We start from the raw sequence: 13,731 nt of genomic DNA, 5'->3' as shown, positions 1-13,731 counted from the left end.
GACACAAACAACTTTTTATATTTAATATAAATTTTAAAATATTTCTGAAAGTATGCAGTAAATTCTTAAGAGTCAAAAATTCGTTTCAAATGATAAATTATAAAATATCAATCAAACTGATATACTTAACTCTAAAAACTCACAAGAAATTATTATCAATTCAAGTATTATTTTCTTTCTACAAAAAGGACACATATTTTTCCCTGTGTAACCGTTTGCATCCACCCATCGCCTGTTAACCCATTCACGTATTATAGCATCTAAGCCCGGTCATCGCTTTTAGCTAGTTAAGCGTAAACAATTTGTACGAGCGAGCAGAGCGAGCATCTTGCAAAATAAACCGTAGCCGCCGTGCTGCATTGTACTTTCCAACATCTGCCATAAACAATTTATATCATAATTATGTGGGGAAGAGAGGGAGCAGTAGGCTCCCAGCGTTTCGTTTACTTTACTTTGGCAATATAATTAAAGCAGAGCGAACGGTAATTTGCCAATTGCCAATTTTTTTGTTGGTGGAAAAAGCTTGCATCGCAAAAATCGAAACCATTAAAAGATCTGTGGCAGCGGTTAGCGGTACCCTTGAAAGCTCTAGCGCTGGAGGAGCTGCCGCCACACGCTCAAGTGGCCGCCACTGGAAAACTGCAGCTCAGTGTGATTTTCAAACCCAACTCGGACGGTCGTGGCTTCAACTCCAGGTCCAAACTCAACAGCAAAACTCTCCCAGATACCAGAAACCAGAGCAGGCAGGAAAATGATGCTGAAGCTGGTCTGTTTCTCTTGTTGGCTAATGGTCGTGATCGGAGCCGTGGTGGCCATCGAAGTGCAGGTGAGGATCCTCGAGGAGGAGCTGGAGGAGGGTGTATAATTACGCTGAGGAATCAATTAAGACGAGAGCGAGCGTGCGCCACCCCAATTGACAAAGCTCTGGGTTCGTTTGTCTTGGCTTGTCTTGGCCACGTTCACTTTTGACCCAAAAATTGTAACACACAACCTGCAATTGAGGTACACACACATGTGTGTGCATGTGTAGTTATAACATAATGAGCACTGATCCGGGGAAACTGGAGACGGAGGCCAGGTATCGGTGGTACGAAACCAAACCGGATTGGGGCACGAGCTCTGGCTCTGCACAGAAAAAATTAATGGATGCCAAGTAAGAGGAGATTTTAAAAGGGATCTCTTAGAGATTTTGCCATATCTACATCCTGAATGGATATACAAAATTTTGATATTTTTTTTCAGATTAAAATACATACAATTTCATAAGGATTAACTTAATTTCATCCTGATAAATTTGACATAACTTATTTTCCTTTAAGTGTAACTCTCTTATGCAATAGCTGCCATTTGATACAAAGTTTGTGCTTTTATAGAAATTCGGATATCTGTTCAATCCACCCCAAGCGGAACACGCGCCGCAGCATCATGAGGAGAAGCAAGATCTGAACAAGATACCCGGTGTTCCGGGCGTGGACTATCCGGTCTACCATGAGGTGCCCCACACTCACTTCAGTTGCCACAATGTCCCGGCCACGCCCGGCATGTACGCCAATGTGGAGACTGGCTGTCAGGCGTATCACGTCTGCCACGATGGACGCGAAGGTCACCAGGGTGCCTCGTTCCTCTGCACCAACGGAACCATTTTCAATCAGAAGGAGTTCGCATGCGACTGGTGGTACAATGTCAAGTGCGAAGAGGCCACCAGCTTTTATAAGTACATATTAGCAATCTCTTTATTAATATTTCCTTATAACTAATTGGTTGCTTCTTTCAGTTTGAATGCTGATCCGGAACACAACCCCTACTTTCCCAAGAAGAAGCCTGAGCTGGAGCCTCTTGGTCATGATCTTCATGATGCTAGCAAATTTCTGATACAAGCCTAGATTAATTTCTATTCTAATTTCGTTGCGTTGTTCCCACTTTGTAAATAAAAAAAATATATTACAAGTTAATTGAGAGATTAATTTCTAACTTAACAAAAATATTTTAAAATTTAAGGTTAATATTGCCGTTTTCTGAGAGTAAAACTACTTGAAAACCTTGATATATCGCAAAATAACTTATAGAAACCTCAAAGAAAATGTATAATCCGGGTAATATCTTAAAATGTATATACTTTTGATAAAAATTCATAAGATTGTCTATGACATTTATGACTTAAAGTGGTTTTTATCCATAGAAAGTTGCACAGAGCTTAAAAAACAAAAATAAAACGGACTTTTCCCCTTGTATAGTCTGGCAACGCCAATTTCAAAGACGATTAAGGTGTGACCAGCTTCCGATAACCGTATATCGATGTATCGCTTCTTCTAATAAAATCGATATGTCCAATGTTTTTGCAGCCCAACTCTCCCATCACTGCCGTATCACAATAATATCAAATCTCGAACAAAATTCTCGAAAAAAAAAACTAGAAACTAGAAGGAAAGGAAAATGAATCTCTTGGACCTGCCGCAGACGGTGCTTCAGGACATTTTCGAATTGCTGCCCTACGATGAAGTGGCAAAAAAGCGTGAGGTGAGTCAGCCAGGAGAGGCATCCCCCAAAGGCTCCGACCCGTGACTAAAACTAGACGTTTCTACCAGGTCTGCACTAGGTTCAACTTCATCTGTCAAAAGGTTCTGAATGCCGGATTCAATAAAGTGATCATGGAACATGCCAAGAGCTTTAAACGCATCAAGTCCATGCTGCCACGCCGGGAGTCGGAGCGAAGGTGAGTGTTGGAGAGATGTTTCTGGAGAGTTGCCTGCGACTAACATGAAATCGCCTCGCTTAGGAGCCACATCCTCTCCCGGCACTCGGACATCCTCACCTCTATTGAGACGCGGATATCCATGCTAACGATGACCTACTCCAAGTTTATTGATCTCAACATCTGCTGCTTTATACCGGGTCGCGTCTTGGACGAGATAAACGGCATATTGCGTATACTGAGCGTTTCCACCAAGCAGTTGCGACCACACGAGGTGCTACAGGAGCTGCGCGACATCTCCTCGATGGCCATCGAACACTTTGATGAAAAGATCGCCGTGAATTTCAAGCTGGAGCACCGGAAGCAACTGGCTGAGTCTACGGCGGCGGGCACCCGCTTGGTAGTGTGCCGGACCCTCGGCGACATCAGCTTTAGCGGCGTCAAGCGAACAGGAATCAGTCGGCCTGTCGACCATGCAATCCATCAGGCCATCGTGTCGCTCTCACCGCTCTGCGCCAACAATCAAACGAGACCAGCGGAGAACTCCAGCTCCAGTCCGGAGCGACTGAAGAAGCACCTGATCAAGCAGCACAAGCTGCAAAAGCGAATCGTGCAGAGGGTGCGCAGCCTGGAGGTGGCACGCAAGGTTCAGGATCGTCGCCTGCAGGAGGCGAACAGCACCATCACCGAACTGACCACCCAGGTGTCCGAGCTAAAGCGCCAGCTGGAGGATGTGGTGGCCAATATGCCCGGTGGGGCCATCAAACGGCAGGCAGTGGCCAGCACCGACTGCCCCGCAATGAAGAAGCCCAAGGTCTAGCCAGGGATTTAGGTTATAAAAATTATGCTTAGAGAACAACTCGTCCTCCATCCACCCATCCTGACAGATTGTAGGATTAACTAGAGCCAGGTGCAGCAGCAGCTTCGATATATCGCGTTAAGATTTATTGTTGCACTTGTTACTTAAAATGTATTATTATGACTACTACTATATAAATACACATTGAACATTTAGTGAAAAAGTTCCCTCTCATTGCAATTATTGCCTGTTGTCCTTGATCTGGGTTTGCATCTGTTTCTGTGTCGTGTTCTTTTTTTATTTCTCTTTTTTTGGTGAATCGATAGTAACTCTGGCTTTCGTTCGTTAGTTCGTTAGCTAAGCGGAGGATCCATCGCGGGTCTCTCCTACTATTGTAGGTGCTTTATGGGGAGGCGCTATGTTAATTACTCGTTATATCTTAGCGTACAAAAGGTAGGTAGAAATTGCAACACGTTAAGCATGGTTTCCTCTCTCTCTCTCTTAAACCGAAAGCTAACTACATACACTAGGCAGGCTCGCACTATATTTACAACAACACAAGGGTTAATAGGGTTAATAACATTTCTCATTTGGGGAAGGGGGAAAGGTAGTGGAAGGGGTACGTACACAAGGCATAACAAAAAAAATAAACGAAAATGGAAAACAAAATGATTGCAAACTTCCTAAAGATCTAAATAATTGTATAAACTAGTCAAAGGTGAAAGCATTGCCGCGCATTGAATCCTTATCCTTAGATCCTTAGCCTATAGATGCTCCTATTTATCATACAGTTAGTGAATAGTGTCAGTTGGTTAACTGGGAGATAAATGTTGTATAAATATATATATATAGATATATATAATGTATATGTGCTCCTTAATACGTCACACAGATCAATCAACTCGCGTGGTCATCACTTTACATATTTCACCCAAAGATGGCGAATCACATACGTAGTATACACATCTTCCATACAATATGTACATTTATCTGACTCTCTACCTGCGTCATCTTAATCCCGCATCCCATCCCGTTGTCTTGCGCGCCGCCCCTTTTAGTAACGACGCCGACGATGCTACTTTTTCTTCACCGCCGCCTTGTGATGGATCTTCTCCTGCAGCTGACGGATCAACTGCTGTATGTCGTCCACATTGTATGCGTAAATCAGCTTGCATTGCTTGGCCTGAATATTGCCATTGTTGAGGTTCTTGAGCGCATGCTGCAGGCAGTAGATGCTGCCCTCCTCGGTGCGCACCATCGATATGTACAGGTTGGCGCGGCACAGATCGCATTCGCTCTCAATTGACTTGTGCGGCGGCTGTTGTTGCTTCTTGGCCTTCTGACCCTTTTCCGCCTGCACTTTCTCGGTGGATGTTACGCCGGCAGCCTAAAAATAAAAAAAAAAAAAATTAGGCAAACTTCTGGGAGAAAAATAAAAGCAAACTCACTCTAAGCTGCTCCCTGGCTGCCGATTCCTTTTCGCACACCTCATTCAGCATGGGTAGCATCTGATGCAGAGCCTCCGAGTTTACACGCTGATCGTAGCCCAAGGCAAAGAGCAGTTGCTCCAGTGAGAACATGGCGGGCTCACAGCTTTCATGGATGTCCTGAAAGAAAAAATTATAATACCCTGCATATAAAAAGAGAGGCAACCAAGGCTACACTTACCCTGAAATCATCCTTGGCCAGATCCAGCCACGACATGGTGGCAAAGTAGACGCTCTCGGAGACCACATAGCCAGTGGCCAGGCTGGAGGTGTAGGCCCTGGGGAAGACCACAATAAATTCGCCCGGCTTCTGCTCGATGCGGCACAGCGACACACCACGATCTGTGAGCATGTGCGGCGGCACCATGACCGTATCACAGGGCAGCCAGATGGTCTTGTTCTGGCAGTGCGTTGGAATCAGCGACGTCAAAGCCGATCTGAAGTTGGCACTCTGATCGTCGGGAATGCCGTACCACAGCTTAGAGGCCCCCGTGTGAAGGTACTCGATCCAGGACAGGCCATGGGGATCGCGGTACCAGCAGCATGCGGAGAACAACATGCCAACGTGAAGCGTTGGCACTGTGACGCCCATAACGGGGCCCAAGGAGCGCAGCACAGAGCCCACGTTATTGGTCAGCACTTTCAGGTTCCACGGATGCCTGGCATAGTTGGAGCCCTTGCCTTTGGGACCCGGACTGGGAAAGCCATAGCCCCAACCGGAGCTGTCAATGGAGCCCGAGTGGACGCACACATGGCTGTCCCGCACAGCAACATGACGCCAAAACTCAGCCTCCACCTCATTGACCGTGGGATCCGTGCTCTTGAACCACAGCGCCATTGTATTCCGGGCTATTCTATAAAATTGGCTGAGCGGCATGCTTCGGCCCTTGACTATACACTCCATGGACACGCCATCGATCTCCTCCTCGGACTCCTCATCCTCGTCGCTGCTCACATCATCCTCCTCATTGGACACGCTCTCCGTGTTCACGAATCGATCTGCATTTCGTCGCGCCCTTGCCTCCCGCTTAGCCCAATCCGCTTCCACCTCGTCGAAGAGCTTCTGGCGTTCCGCCGGCGAGAGCGTGTCGTATGGCAGCAGGTACTTGCAGTAGATGTCATCCAGCTTGGTCACCCGATCCTGGGCCAGCTTGGGTATGCACATTTCCTCCGCCACTCGCGACCATTTCTTCTTCTCGATCACCTCTTTGAGGCCGCCCAGCTCCTGCACCGTGTGATACAGCCGCGGCAGGTCCACCTCCATGCCACCGATCCACGGCGGATGATTCATCACGATGCTCTGGGTCGCCAAATACTTTTTGATCGCACTCAGCTCCTTGGCACTGGGGCCCCAGCGATGGAGCATCTTGTGCACATACTGATTATAGGCGGTGAATCGCATCTCGTCCGATATCCGGCACTCTGGCTTGAAGCTCGCCGGCGGAATGATCTTGCAGATGCCAAATCTGGCCGCAATCGGTGTGATCCTCTCGATAAACTCAATGGGATCGGCGAATTCCTTCTCCGTGGGCCGGAAAATGGGTGCCTCCACCATTTGGGTGGGATCGTCGTGACGCGGAAAGGCCGTGTTATTGGCCATCTTTATGGGTGTGTCATCCTTGTACTTCTTGGCAACGGCCGCCGCTGTGGAACTTGTCTGGGCGGCTGTCCTTGACTTGGCCGAGCCGGAAAAGAGCGAGGAGTTGGAGTTGACACGCACCAAGCTGGAGGCAGCTCCTGGAGCAGTAGCAGCACCAGCTGCTGCTCCCGTTCCCGCTGCTGCCGAAGTGCTGGCCTTGGGCGTGCTTTTGAGGCTGGTTGTAGTCGTGGCGGAGGCTGCATCATTGCTGGCCGCATGGAGAAGCGTCTTTACCAACTCGTTGGTATTCAAAGACTCGGGCAGCGGCTTTGAGTTGGTATCCATCTGGGCCTTGGTCACCAGGGTGGCCTGCATAACCACCTTCTGGTTCGGTCCGTCAGGGCCCTCGCGTCCCAGCTTGACAGCCACACCTTGAATGCCTCCGTCACCGCTGCCGCCAACGCCAGCGCCCTGAAGCGGAATGTAGAAGGTGGCTCCCTCTGCATCCGAATCCCCACTGGGTTCTACAGGGGCTGCCGCTGCTGCTGGAGCAGGTTGCTGCTGTTGTGCCTTCTTGGCACCCCTTCCAGTTGTGGCCTTCGGCTTGCCCTCGATCTTACAGTTCTCCGTGGGACTTAGAGTCAGTTGGACTGCTGTGGCTGCCGCCGCTGCTGCTGCTCGCTTCTTGGTAGGCGATCTCTCACTCAGCGCATTGGGCACGGTAGCGGGAGCAGGAGGAACTGGACTGGGATCCGCTCGCCGACGATTGCTGGACGCCTTAATGCTGGTCGCCTCCTCCTCCTTGCCAAAGGCGTAAACAGATTCCTTCTTGGTGGGAAGATTAGCTGGGGACTTGGCCTCCACCTGTTGCTGTGCCTGCTGCTGCTGTTGTGCCCTGCTCCCCTTTTGGTTGTAGACCGGCGTTCGCTTCGGATTCGGCGGAGTGGGTGCCGCGGGCGGCGGTGAAGGCATAGCCGTCACTCCAGAACCTGCTACGGCATTCCTCTTGCCCTTCTCCGCTTTCTGCTTGGCCACCGGCGGCGGCGTGGGACTGCTCTTGGCTGAGGCCTGAGGTACAGGAGTGGGCGTCGATATAGGAGTGGGAGGCGTGGCGGCGGCACTTCGCGGCTGCTGATTAGACGTTTTGGCTGTCGAGGATGCCTTCACCGAATCCTTGGTCTTGCGCTCGTTAATCTTCTTGTCGGCGGCGGCTGACAGTGTCTCATTGGCGTTGAGTTTCTGTGTGAGATTCACTGGCGTCGTGGAGGACTTGTCATAATCCAAGGCATCGCAGCAATCCTTGACCGCCTCCGCCTGCTCTAACTGCTCCTTGCGACTGGGTGGCGTAACCAGTACGGGTGTGGCCTTCAGAGACGGCCCCTTTGCCGACCAGGCACTCTCGCTCTTGCCCAGATCACCGCGCGTGTTCTTCGATGAAGAACTAAAGCTGGCACTCAGCTCCTTGTCATCCCTTGTGGGAGGCGGCGTTGTGGATTGCTGCGGGCGCAGACTATCATCGAAATCATCATCCAAGTCATCTTGGATCTCATCCGGATTGGATGAGCACTCGATGAGCCACTTCTGGATCTGCTCGTGGGTCATATTCACCTTTGCCTTGCGTCGCTCCTTGCTGGACAACTGGTCACCGAAATAACCCTCCGTCGGCACCACTGGCCCAAGCACAGGCTTGTGAATGGATCCGCACTTGCCCAGGGTGCACTTGGTGTTGTCTGGCCCCGAACTCTGGGCCAAGCTCACACTGGCAATCCCAAAGATCTTGCCGGATTCCTCCTTGCTGGGCATGAGGGTGGCCTGCGCCAGTATGCTTCCAATCTCGTCTTTCAGGGGATCGGAATTGGGAGCGGCAGCACCGCCACCTCCACTATTGCTGTGCGCTGGCGGAGGTGTGGCCGTGGCCGTGACTCCTCCAGCCACTACTGCTGCCGCCGCTTGCTGTGCCGCCGCCTGCTGTGCCGCTGCTGCTGATGTGGATGCCACGGCCATTGGTGCTGCATTCACGGTGGCCGCTATGCTAGTGCTCAGATTTAAGCTGGACGTCTGGATCATCACCTGACTGACCGGCGGCGATGGCGGCGGCGGAGCTAAAGGGCTCTTAGTGGCGGCGATGGACGACGGCGTGCCCACTGACGTTGTCGTGGTGACAGTTGTGCTTGACGTGGGCATAAACTTAACCGGCGAAGGGCTGGGAAAGCTGTTACTGGCCGAGGAACGCGGCGGCGGCAATGGACTCCGCTCGTATTTGGGCGTTAGAAAGTTCGGATTGATCTTGGGGCACTGATACGCCTCGATGGGTGGCGGATAGGTAGTTGGCGGCGTCTGATACTTCAGCGGGGAAGAGGATGTGGTGCCCTGCGAGGGAGTCTTACTCCCGGATGGTGCTCCGCCGCTGCCAAACTGATGCGTTGGCGTGGGAGGCGGACGCACATATCCGGAATGATAGTGAGGCGAGGCTTGCGGCAGGTAAGAGGAGGTCTTCTGGAAACCGCCTACCGTTCCGCTCCCACTGGCACTCCCTGGCAAAGCGTAGGTGGCGGGTACATTGAGGATCTTCGACGTGGGCACCGGCGGCTTCTTTTCCATGGCCTTCACCGGGGAATAGCTGGCGTGCATGCCCGGGAACATGCTGGGCATGGGGCCGCCCAGCGTGGGCGTGGCCTTTGCCGTCAGCGGCAGCATAGTCAGCTGGGTGGTGGGAGTGCTGGTCGTGGTCGGCGGAAGCAAAGGAGGAGTAGCAGCAGCAGAGAATACTGGAGCTGGAGCCGAGATGGTAGGCGATGGCGTGGCCACGAGCTTTGGGGGCTGCGGACTGAGCACCTTGGCCGGCGATGCTTCCTCCTTCTCCTTCACCAACGAGGTCGCCACCATCACGGATGGCACCTTTATGGCCAGCGGCTCGTCGTCCGAGTCACTGAAACTCTTCTCCAGCTTGCGCTTGGTTTCGTTCAGCTCCTCGTTGATGAGAAAGTCCTCCTCCTCGTCGGAGTCGACTTTCAAATGTTCGGACTTTGCTTTGGGCTTGGCCTGCTCGGATATTTTGGCCAGGGAGCCCTTCTTCACCAGCATGCCTTCGATGGGCGGCTTTGGGGGCGGTGGCGGTGCCGCTGCTCCGCCAGTTGCCTTGGCCTGCTTAGGCGGACGTCCACGTCGTGCTGGAGGCGGTGGCTTCTCCTCCTCGGCTTCTGGAGGGGAGGGGGTCTCGTACTTGGCAACTGGGGCTGGTGCACCTGCTGACGAATCCTTGGGACGGGGCGACGGCTTACGGTTGGATTTGCCTGCCGGAAGCACCGTCGTGGCCTCCGGCACGCTTAACTTTCCCGCCGCATTGCGCTTGATTTCGTTCTCCATCTTCTCCATCTCCTTGACATTGGGTATGTCTGGAAAGCTGCTCAGCGACAGGTCGTCCTCCTCGTCGTCGGCCAGCTGCAGTTTGTGGCCAATGATGCCCATGTAGATGGCAGCTGCCTCCTTCGTTTTGCGGGAAGGTCGCTGAGATCTCTGAGGCTCTGTCTCTGCGGAATCCTCCGAGGTTTTGCCTTTCGCTGATTTCCTAGAACCGCGGGCATTAGGTGCGGCCTTCTTGGACAGAGGGGGCGCCAAGTCCTGCTCGTCGGCTGGTGGATCCTCAGCTTTCTTTTTGCCTGCCTTGCCGCGCTTCCCTCCACTCGGCGGTTCCTCCACTTTGATCTCGGGAATAGGCTCCTTTTCCTTCTCCTTTTCTTTTTTTTCCTTTTCGAGCTCTTTCTCCCTTCTTTCCTTCTCCCTTTCCTTTTCCATCTCCAGCTTTTCCCTCTCCTTCTCCAGCTTTTCCTTTTCTAACTTTTTAGCAATCGCCTTACGATTCCTGGCCGCCGGAGCAGCTGCAGCAGCTGCTCCTCCCTTCTTGGGGCTCGCCCCCTTGCCGCCCTTTTTCAGCTTAATAGACTTTGCCAGCGGCTGTTCGTCATCCGAGCTGAAATCAAAGACATTCAAGCTCTTCTTGCCCTTGGCTCCTGCACCATGTTGACTGTCTCCGTTCTCCAGCTGCTGCTTGGCGTCTTTGGCATAAATACTAGAATTCGTCTTCTCCTTGGTGGCTTCCTTTGCCTTCTTGATGGGCTCTGGTTCGGGTTCCGACTTTTCTGGTGATTCGGGCTCTTCCTTGGGCGGCTCCGGGGTCGCAGTCTCCTCTTGATGCGGCGGAACCTTGACGGGCTCGAAAAAAGCCCGCTGTCTAGTCATGCGACCCGAGGATTCGGGTGAGGGTATAAAAATAGGCGATTCCCTTTGCCTAACACGCTTTACGGGCGCCTTGTCCTTCAGCGCTGTTTGTTGGGCTTCAGACGGCTCTGCTTGTTTCTTGCCGCCCGAGGGACGTCCTCGCCTGGCTTTCTCCTCTGTTTTTATAGGACTTTCTGCCTTTGCCTCGGCTTCACCGTTGCGGGAGGTGGCATCGTGGGCGGAGAAGAACTCGTCGTCATCATCATCGACTGCCTCGTGTCTTTTCTGATCCTCCTCCTCGTCCTCCTCCGATTCGTTATCATTTTCTATCACGGATTTACTCTCCTTAGTGATGGCACGATTCGAGCGCCGTTTATTATCGTTGGAGGTGGTGGCTGCTCCAGTTACAGCTGCTGTCCTCCCTCTTCCACCACGTCGGTTGCCATCGGTGACGATCTCCGCCCGCTTGCGTACAGCTCCTGGCAACACAGAGGGAGCAGGAGCTGGAGCTGGAGCAGTCGCTAGCGTTGGCGAAGGAACTGCAGGCTGTCTGACCGCAATGAGATTGTTTTTATCACTGACTGCTTTGTCTGCTGCCATTGAGGCGCTTTTCTCGGTGGACGCCGTCGTTTCCGCCTCCGCTGCTTTCTTGCCACCTGCTGATTTGGCAGGACGGCCGCGCTTCTTCTTGCCGCCCGCTCCCATGCCCGTCGTCTGTTGTCGACTATTGTTGGCGACCTTTTTGGCGTTGTTATTATTGTTGGCCTGACCGCCGACTGCGTTATTACCAGCCTCCTTGGCCGAATCCTTTGACTTGCCCTGATTAAGGTAGTCCAAGTGCGCCGGCAGCGCTGGAGTGCCGCGAAAGCAGAGAAAGGTGAGGAAATCCTGGGCCTTGGGACACTTGTTCGGCAGAATCTCGATCGGCGGCTGGGAGCTATCCACTCCCGAGGTGCTGGGCCCAGATCCAGTGCCAGATCCTGCTGCCGCTGCTGCACTATAAGCGGCAATACTTGACGAGCTGCTGGTTGGAGCACTCTGACCCTGGGCAAACTTGCGTTGAGCCTGCACCTTCGTTCTGCAAGGGTGGGGGTAAAATAAGAAAAAGGACAGTGTGAGTGAATTATAATTGGAAGAGACTCAACTTGATACAAATTAGAGAAGAGTCAATATTAATTTCAGCCCTCAATCAGGACAATAACAAAGCATTGAGTTATGTGTGCAATTACCCCGCGAACCGAGCATATACAGTGGTCTCTGGCTAAGCAGATTGGGATTAATAAAGCTCTTGCTATAAATTAATTGATTTTAGACCTTAACTTCAGCAACTGAGAATAAGCTTAAAAATCTGTATCTGAAACACATTACGAATTTAGCTAAATTAGCAAAGAGATTTGTGTCTAACGAATAGACCTCTGTTTCGTTTAAATAATGGGTAATGCTATTTGCTGAATTTTCTTCCGTCGATAAATTTATCAGTTTTAAGGGCAGGTTTTCATAAATAATAATACTAAGATATGAGTTTGATACTCTTATCTAAAATAATATTAAAATAGTTTAAAAATGTGCACATATTTTTATAACATTTTAATATTATTTTTATGTTCATATTTATTTATATTAATATTACAAGAATTATACAAATATTAATCCTAAACTTGAACTTTAATTATACTTCGTCATTAACTTTAAAAGCTTATTTGTCGCAAAGGTCGTTAGAAAAATCGTATTTAAAAGAATCTTGAAAATTTTATAATTATTTTAAAGGTAAATTAATACTTATTTTCAAATAAACAGTAAAAAGGCTTTTAAAATAATCAAATTTTTTATTTAGTTAATATTATTAAAGTCGGAAAATTCTTTTAATATTCATTCTCCTGCTGATAAAATTAATTAGAATTCAACAGACGCTGTTCAGTGTTCCCTTTTGGGTTATTTATGGCCAGACAGACGCTCCTAATTAACTGTGTCGAATATTCAGCTTAGTGACTAACCACTGTACATACATTTTCCACACATATTCCACCTGAGTTAAGTGGGGGAAAGACTCCCCGCTGCCACGACCCCTATCCCCACCGTGAGGCTGATGCGAAACACCCCCTTTGAGCGCGTTTCAAGCGAAGGGCACTGCGATGGAAACAACAACGCCACGCTCTCTGTAGCTTATACAATTGCGTCCAGCTCCCCCACCTCTCCAGCAATTACTCCCCCCACCCACACACACACACAAACAAACACACTTAGTGCTCCGTTACTTGACGCTGCGACGTCATCTGCCACACACTCACACGTATGTCACTTAAAGGCGAACCTATGGATTACTCCATGGCACTGGCACTCTCACCTCTTGGGCATTTCGGGTGACGACTCAATGGCCGGAGTCGCCGTTCCGGCCGCCGTTGGAGTGGCCACCGCTGGCGCAGGTGGTGGCGGCGGGGGCGGTGGGGTCTCCGTCTCCTTTCGGCGACGCTTGTTGTCTTTGGAGACAACCATTTTGTGTTGCGAATTTTTCGCGCCTCTTTCTCGCGCGCTCTCTCGGACTTTGAATAAATTTGGATGCAAGTGCGGATGCGGCAGAGCCGATATCCTTATTCTATATTTCACGGCTGCTGATCCGTATCTCCGCCGTACTCCCCGTATTATGTACGGATGGGATTTGCATATATATATATATATGTATATCTACAACAAACACGGATTTTGTTGCTGCCTCTGCTGCAGCAGGCAATTTTCGTATTTTCGCTTCATCTTTTCGCAACTTTAAGGGGCGGGGCGCTGGCGAAATATTCACTAAAATGCGTTTTATTGTCTCGATGGTGCGTTGCACTCTCCACGTTCACATTTCACACACGGCAGTTGTTGCAAATTTCATTTTCTTTCGCGAGATTTGCTTGCACATATTTTTTTTCGTCTGCTTCTTCTTCCACAGCTTTGTGTCATGGCGGACGGCAGCGTT

At 50.5% G+C, this 13,731-nt stretch overlaps 3 protein-coding genes across 3 annotated transcripts; 2 read left to right on the top strand and 1 right to left on the bottom strand.

The window, feature by feature from the left end:
- Positions 1-673: 673 nt before the first annotated feature.
- Positions 674-1,903, top strand: LOC108078661 (uncharacterized). Its single transcript, XM_017172590.2, has 3 exons — positions 674-826; positions 1,374-1,714; positions 1,775-1,903. Exons 1-3 carry the CDS (start codon positions 752-754, stop codon positions 1,881-1,883), a joined length of 525 nt encoding a protein of 174 aa, XP_017028079.1. The 5' UTR covers positions 674-751; the 3' UTR covers positions 1,884-1,903.
- A 445-nt stretch (positions 1,904-2,348) lies between these two features.
- On the top strand, positions 2,349-3,714 carry pall (F-box protein pallbearer). The gene is made up of 3 exons (XM_017172781.2): positions 2,349-2,517; positions 2,586-2,713; positions 2,777-3,714. The coding sequence occupies exons 1-3, from the start codon at positions 2,434-2,436 to the stop codon at positions 3,510-3,512; spliced, it is 948 nt and encodes a 315-aa protein (XP_017028270.1). The 5' UTR covers positions 2,349-2,433; the 3' UTR covers positions 3,513-3,714.
- On the bottom strand, positions 3,616-13,726 carry Jarid2 (Jumonji, AT rich interactive domain 2). The gene is made up of 4 exons (XM_017172780.3): positions 13,120-13,726; positions 5,160-11,853; positions 4,940-5,098; positions 3,616-4,878 (listed from the first exon to the last, which is right to left on the bottom strand). Exons 1-4 carry the CDS (start codon positions 13,266-13,268, stop codon positions 4,567-4,569), a joined length of 7,314 nt encoding a protein of 2,437 aa, XP_017028269.2. The 5' UTR covers positions 13,269-13,726; the 3' UTR covers positions 3,616-4,566.
- Between the last annotated feature and the right edge of the window lie 5 nt (positions 13,727-13,731).

This window comes from Drosophila kikkawai, chromosome 3L, assembly GCF_030179895.1.
Source record: "Drosophila kikkawai strain 14028-0561.14 chromosome 3L, DkikHiC1v2, whole genome shotgun sequence".
Lineage (NCBI taxonomy): Eukaryota > Metazoa > Arthropoda > Insecta > Diptera > Drosophilidae > Drosophila > Drosophila kikkawai.
The sequence above is the reverse complement of the archived record's forward strand: the minus strand, read 5'-3'. Positions and strand labels throughout refer to the sequence as shown.

Excerpts from the sequence above, each read along its gene's own strand:
- LOC108078661 (XM_017172590.2), top strand. The coding sequence starts at position 752 with ATGATGCTGAAGCTGGTCTGTTTCTCTTGTTGGCTAATGGTCGTGATC. Across the intron at positions 827-1,373 it reads TGGTGGCCATCGAAGTGCAG|AAATTCGGATATCTGTTCAA; the intron begins GTGAGGATCCTC and ends GTGCTTTTATAG. Across the intron at positions 1,715-1,774 it reads GAGGCCACCAGCTTTTATAA|TTTGAATGCTGATCCGGAAC; the intron begins GTACATATTAGC and ends TGCTTCTTTCAG.
- pall (XM_017172781.2), top strand. The coding sequence starts at position 2,434 with ATGAATCTCTTGGACCTGCCGCAGACGGTGCTTCAGGACATTTTCGAA. Across the intron at positions 2,518-2,585 it reads AAGTGGCAAAAAAGCGTGAG|GTCTGCACTAGGTTCAACTT; the intron begins GTGAGTCAGCCA and ends CGTTTCTACCAG. Across the intron at positions 2,714-2,776 it reads CGCCGGGAGTCGGAGCGAAG|GAGCCACATCCTCTCCCGGC; the intron begins GTGAGTGTTGGA and ends CGCCTCGCTTAG.
- Jarid2 (XM_017172780.3), bottom strand. The coding sequence starts at position 13,268 with ATGGTTGTCTCCAAAGACAACAAGCGTCGCCGAAAGGAGACGGAGACC. Across the intron at positions 5,099-5,159 it reads TGGCCAAGGATGATTTCAGG|GACATCCATGAAAGCTGTGA; the intron begins GTAAGTGTAGCC and ends TTTTTCTTTCAG. Across the intron at positions 4,879-4,939 it reads CAGCCAGGGAGCAGCTTAGA|GCTGCCGGCGTAACATCCAC; the intron begins GTGAGTTTGCTT and ends TTTTATTTTTAG.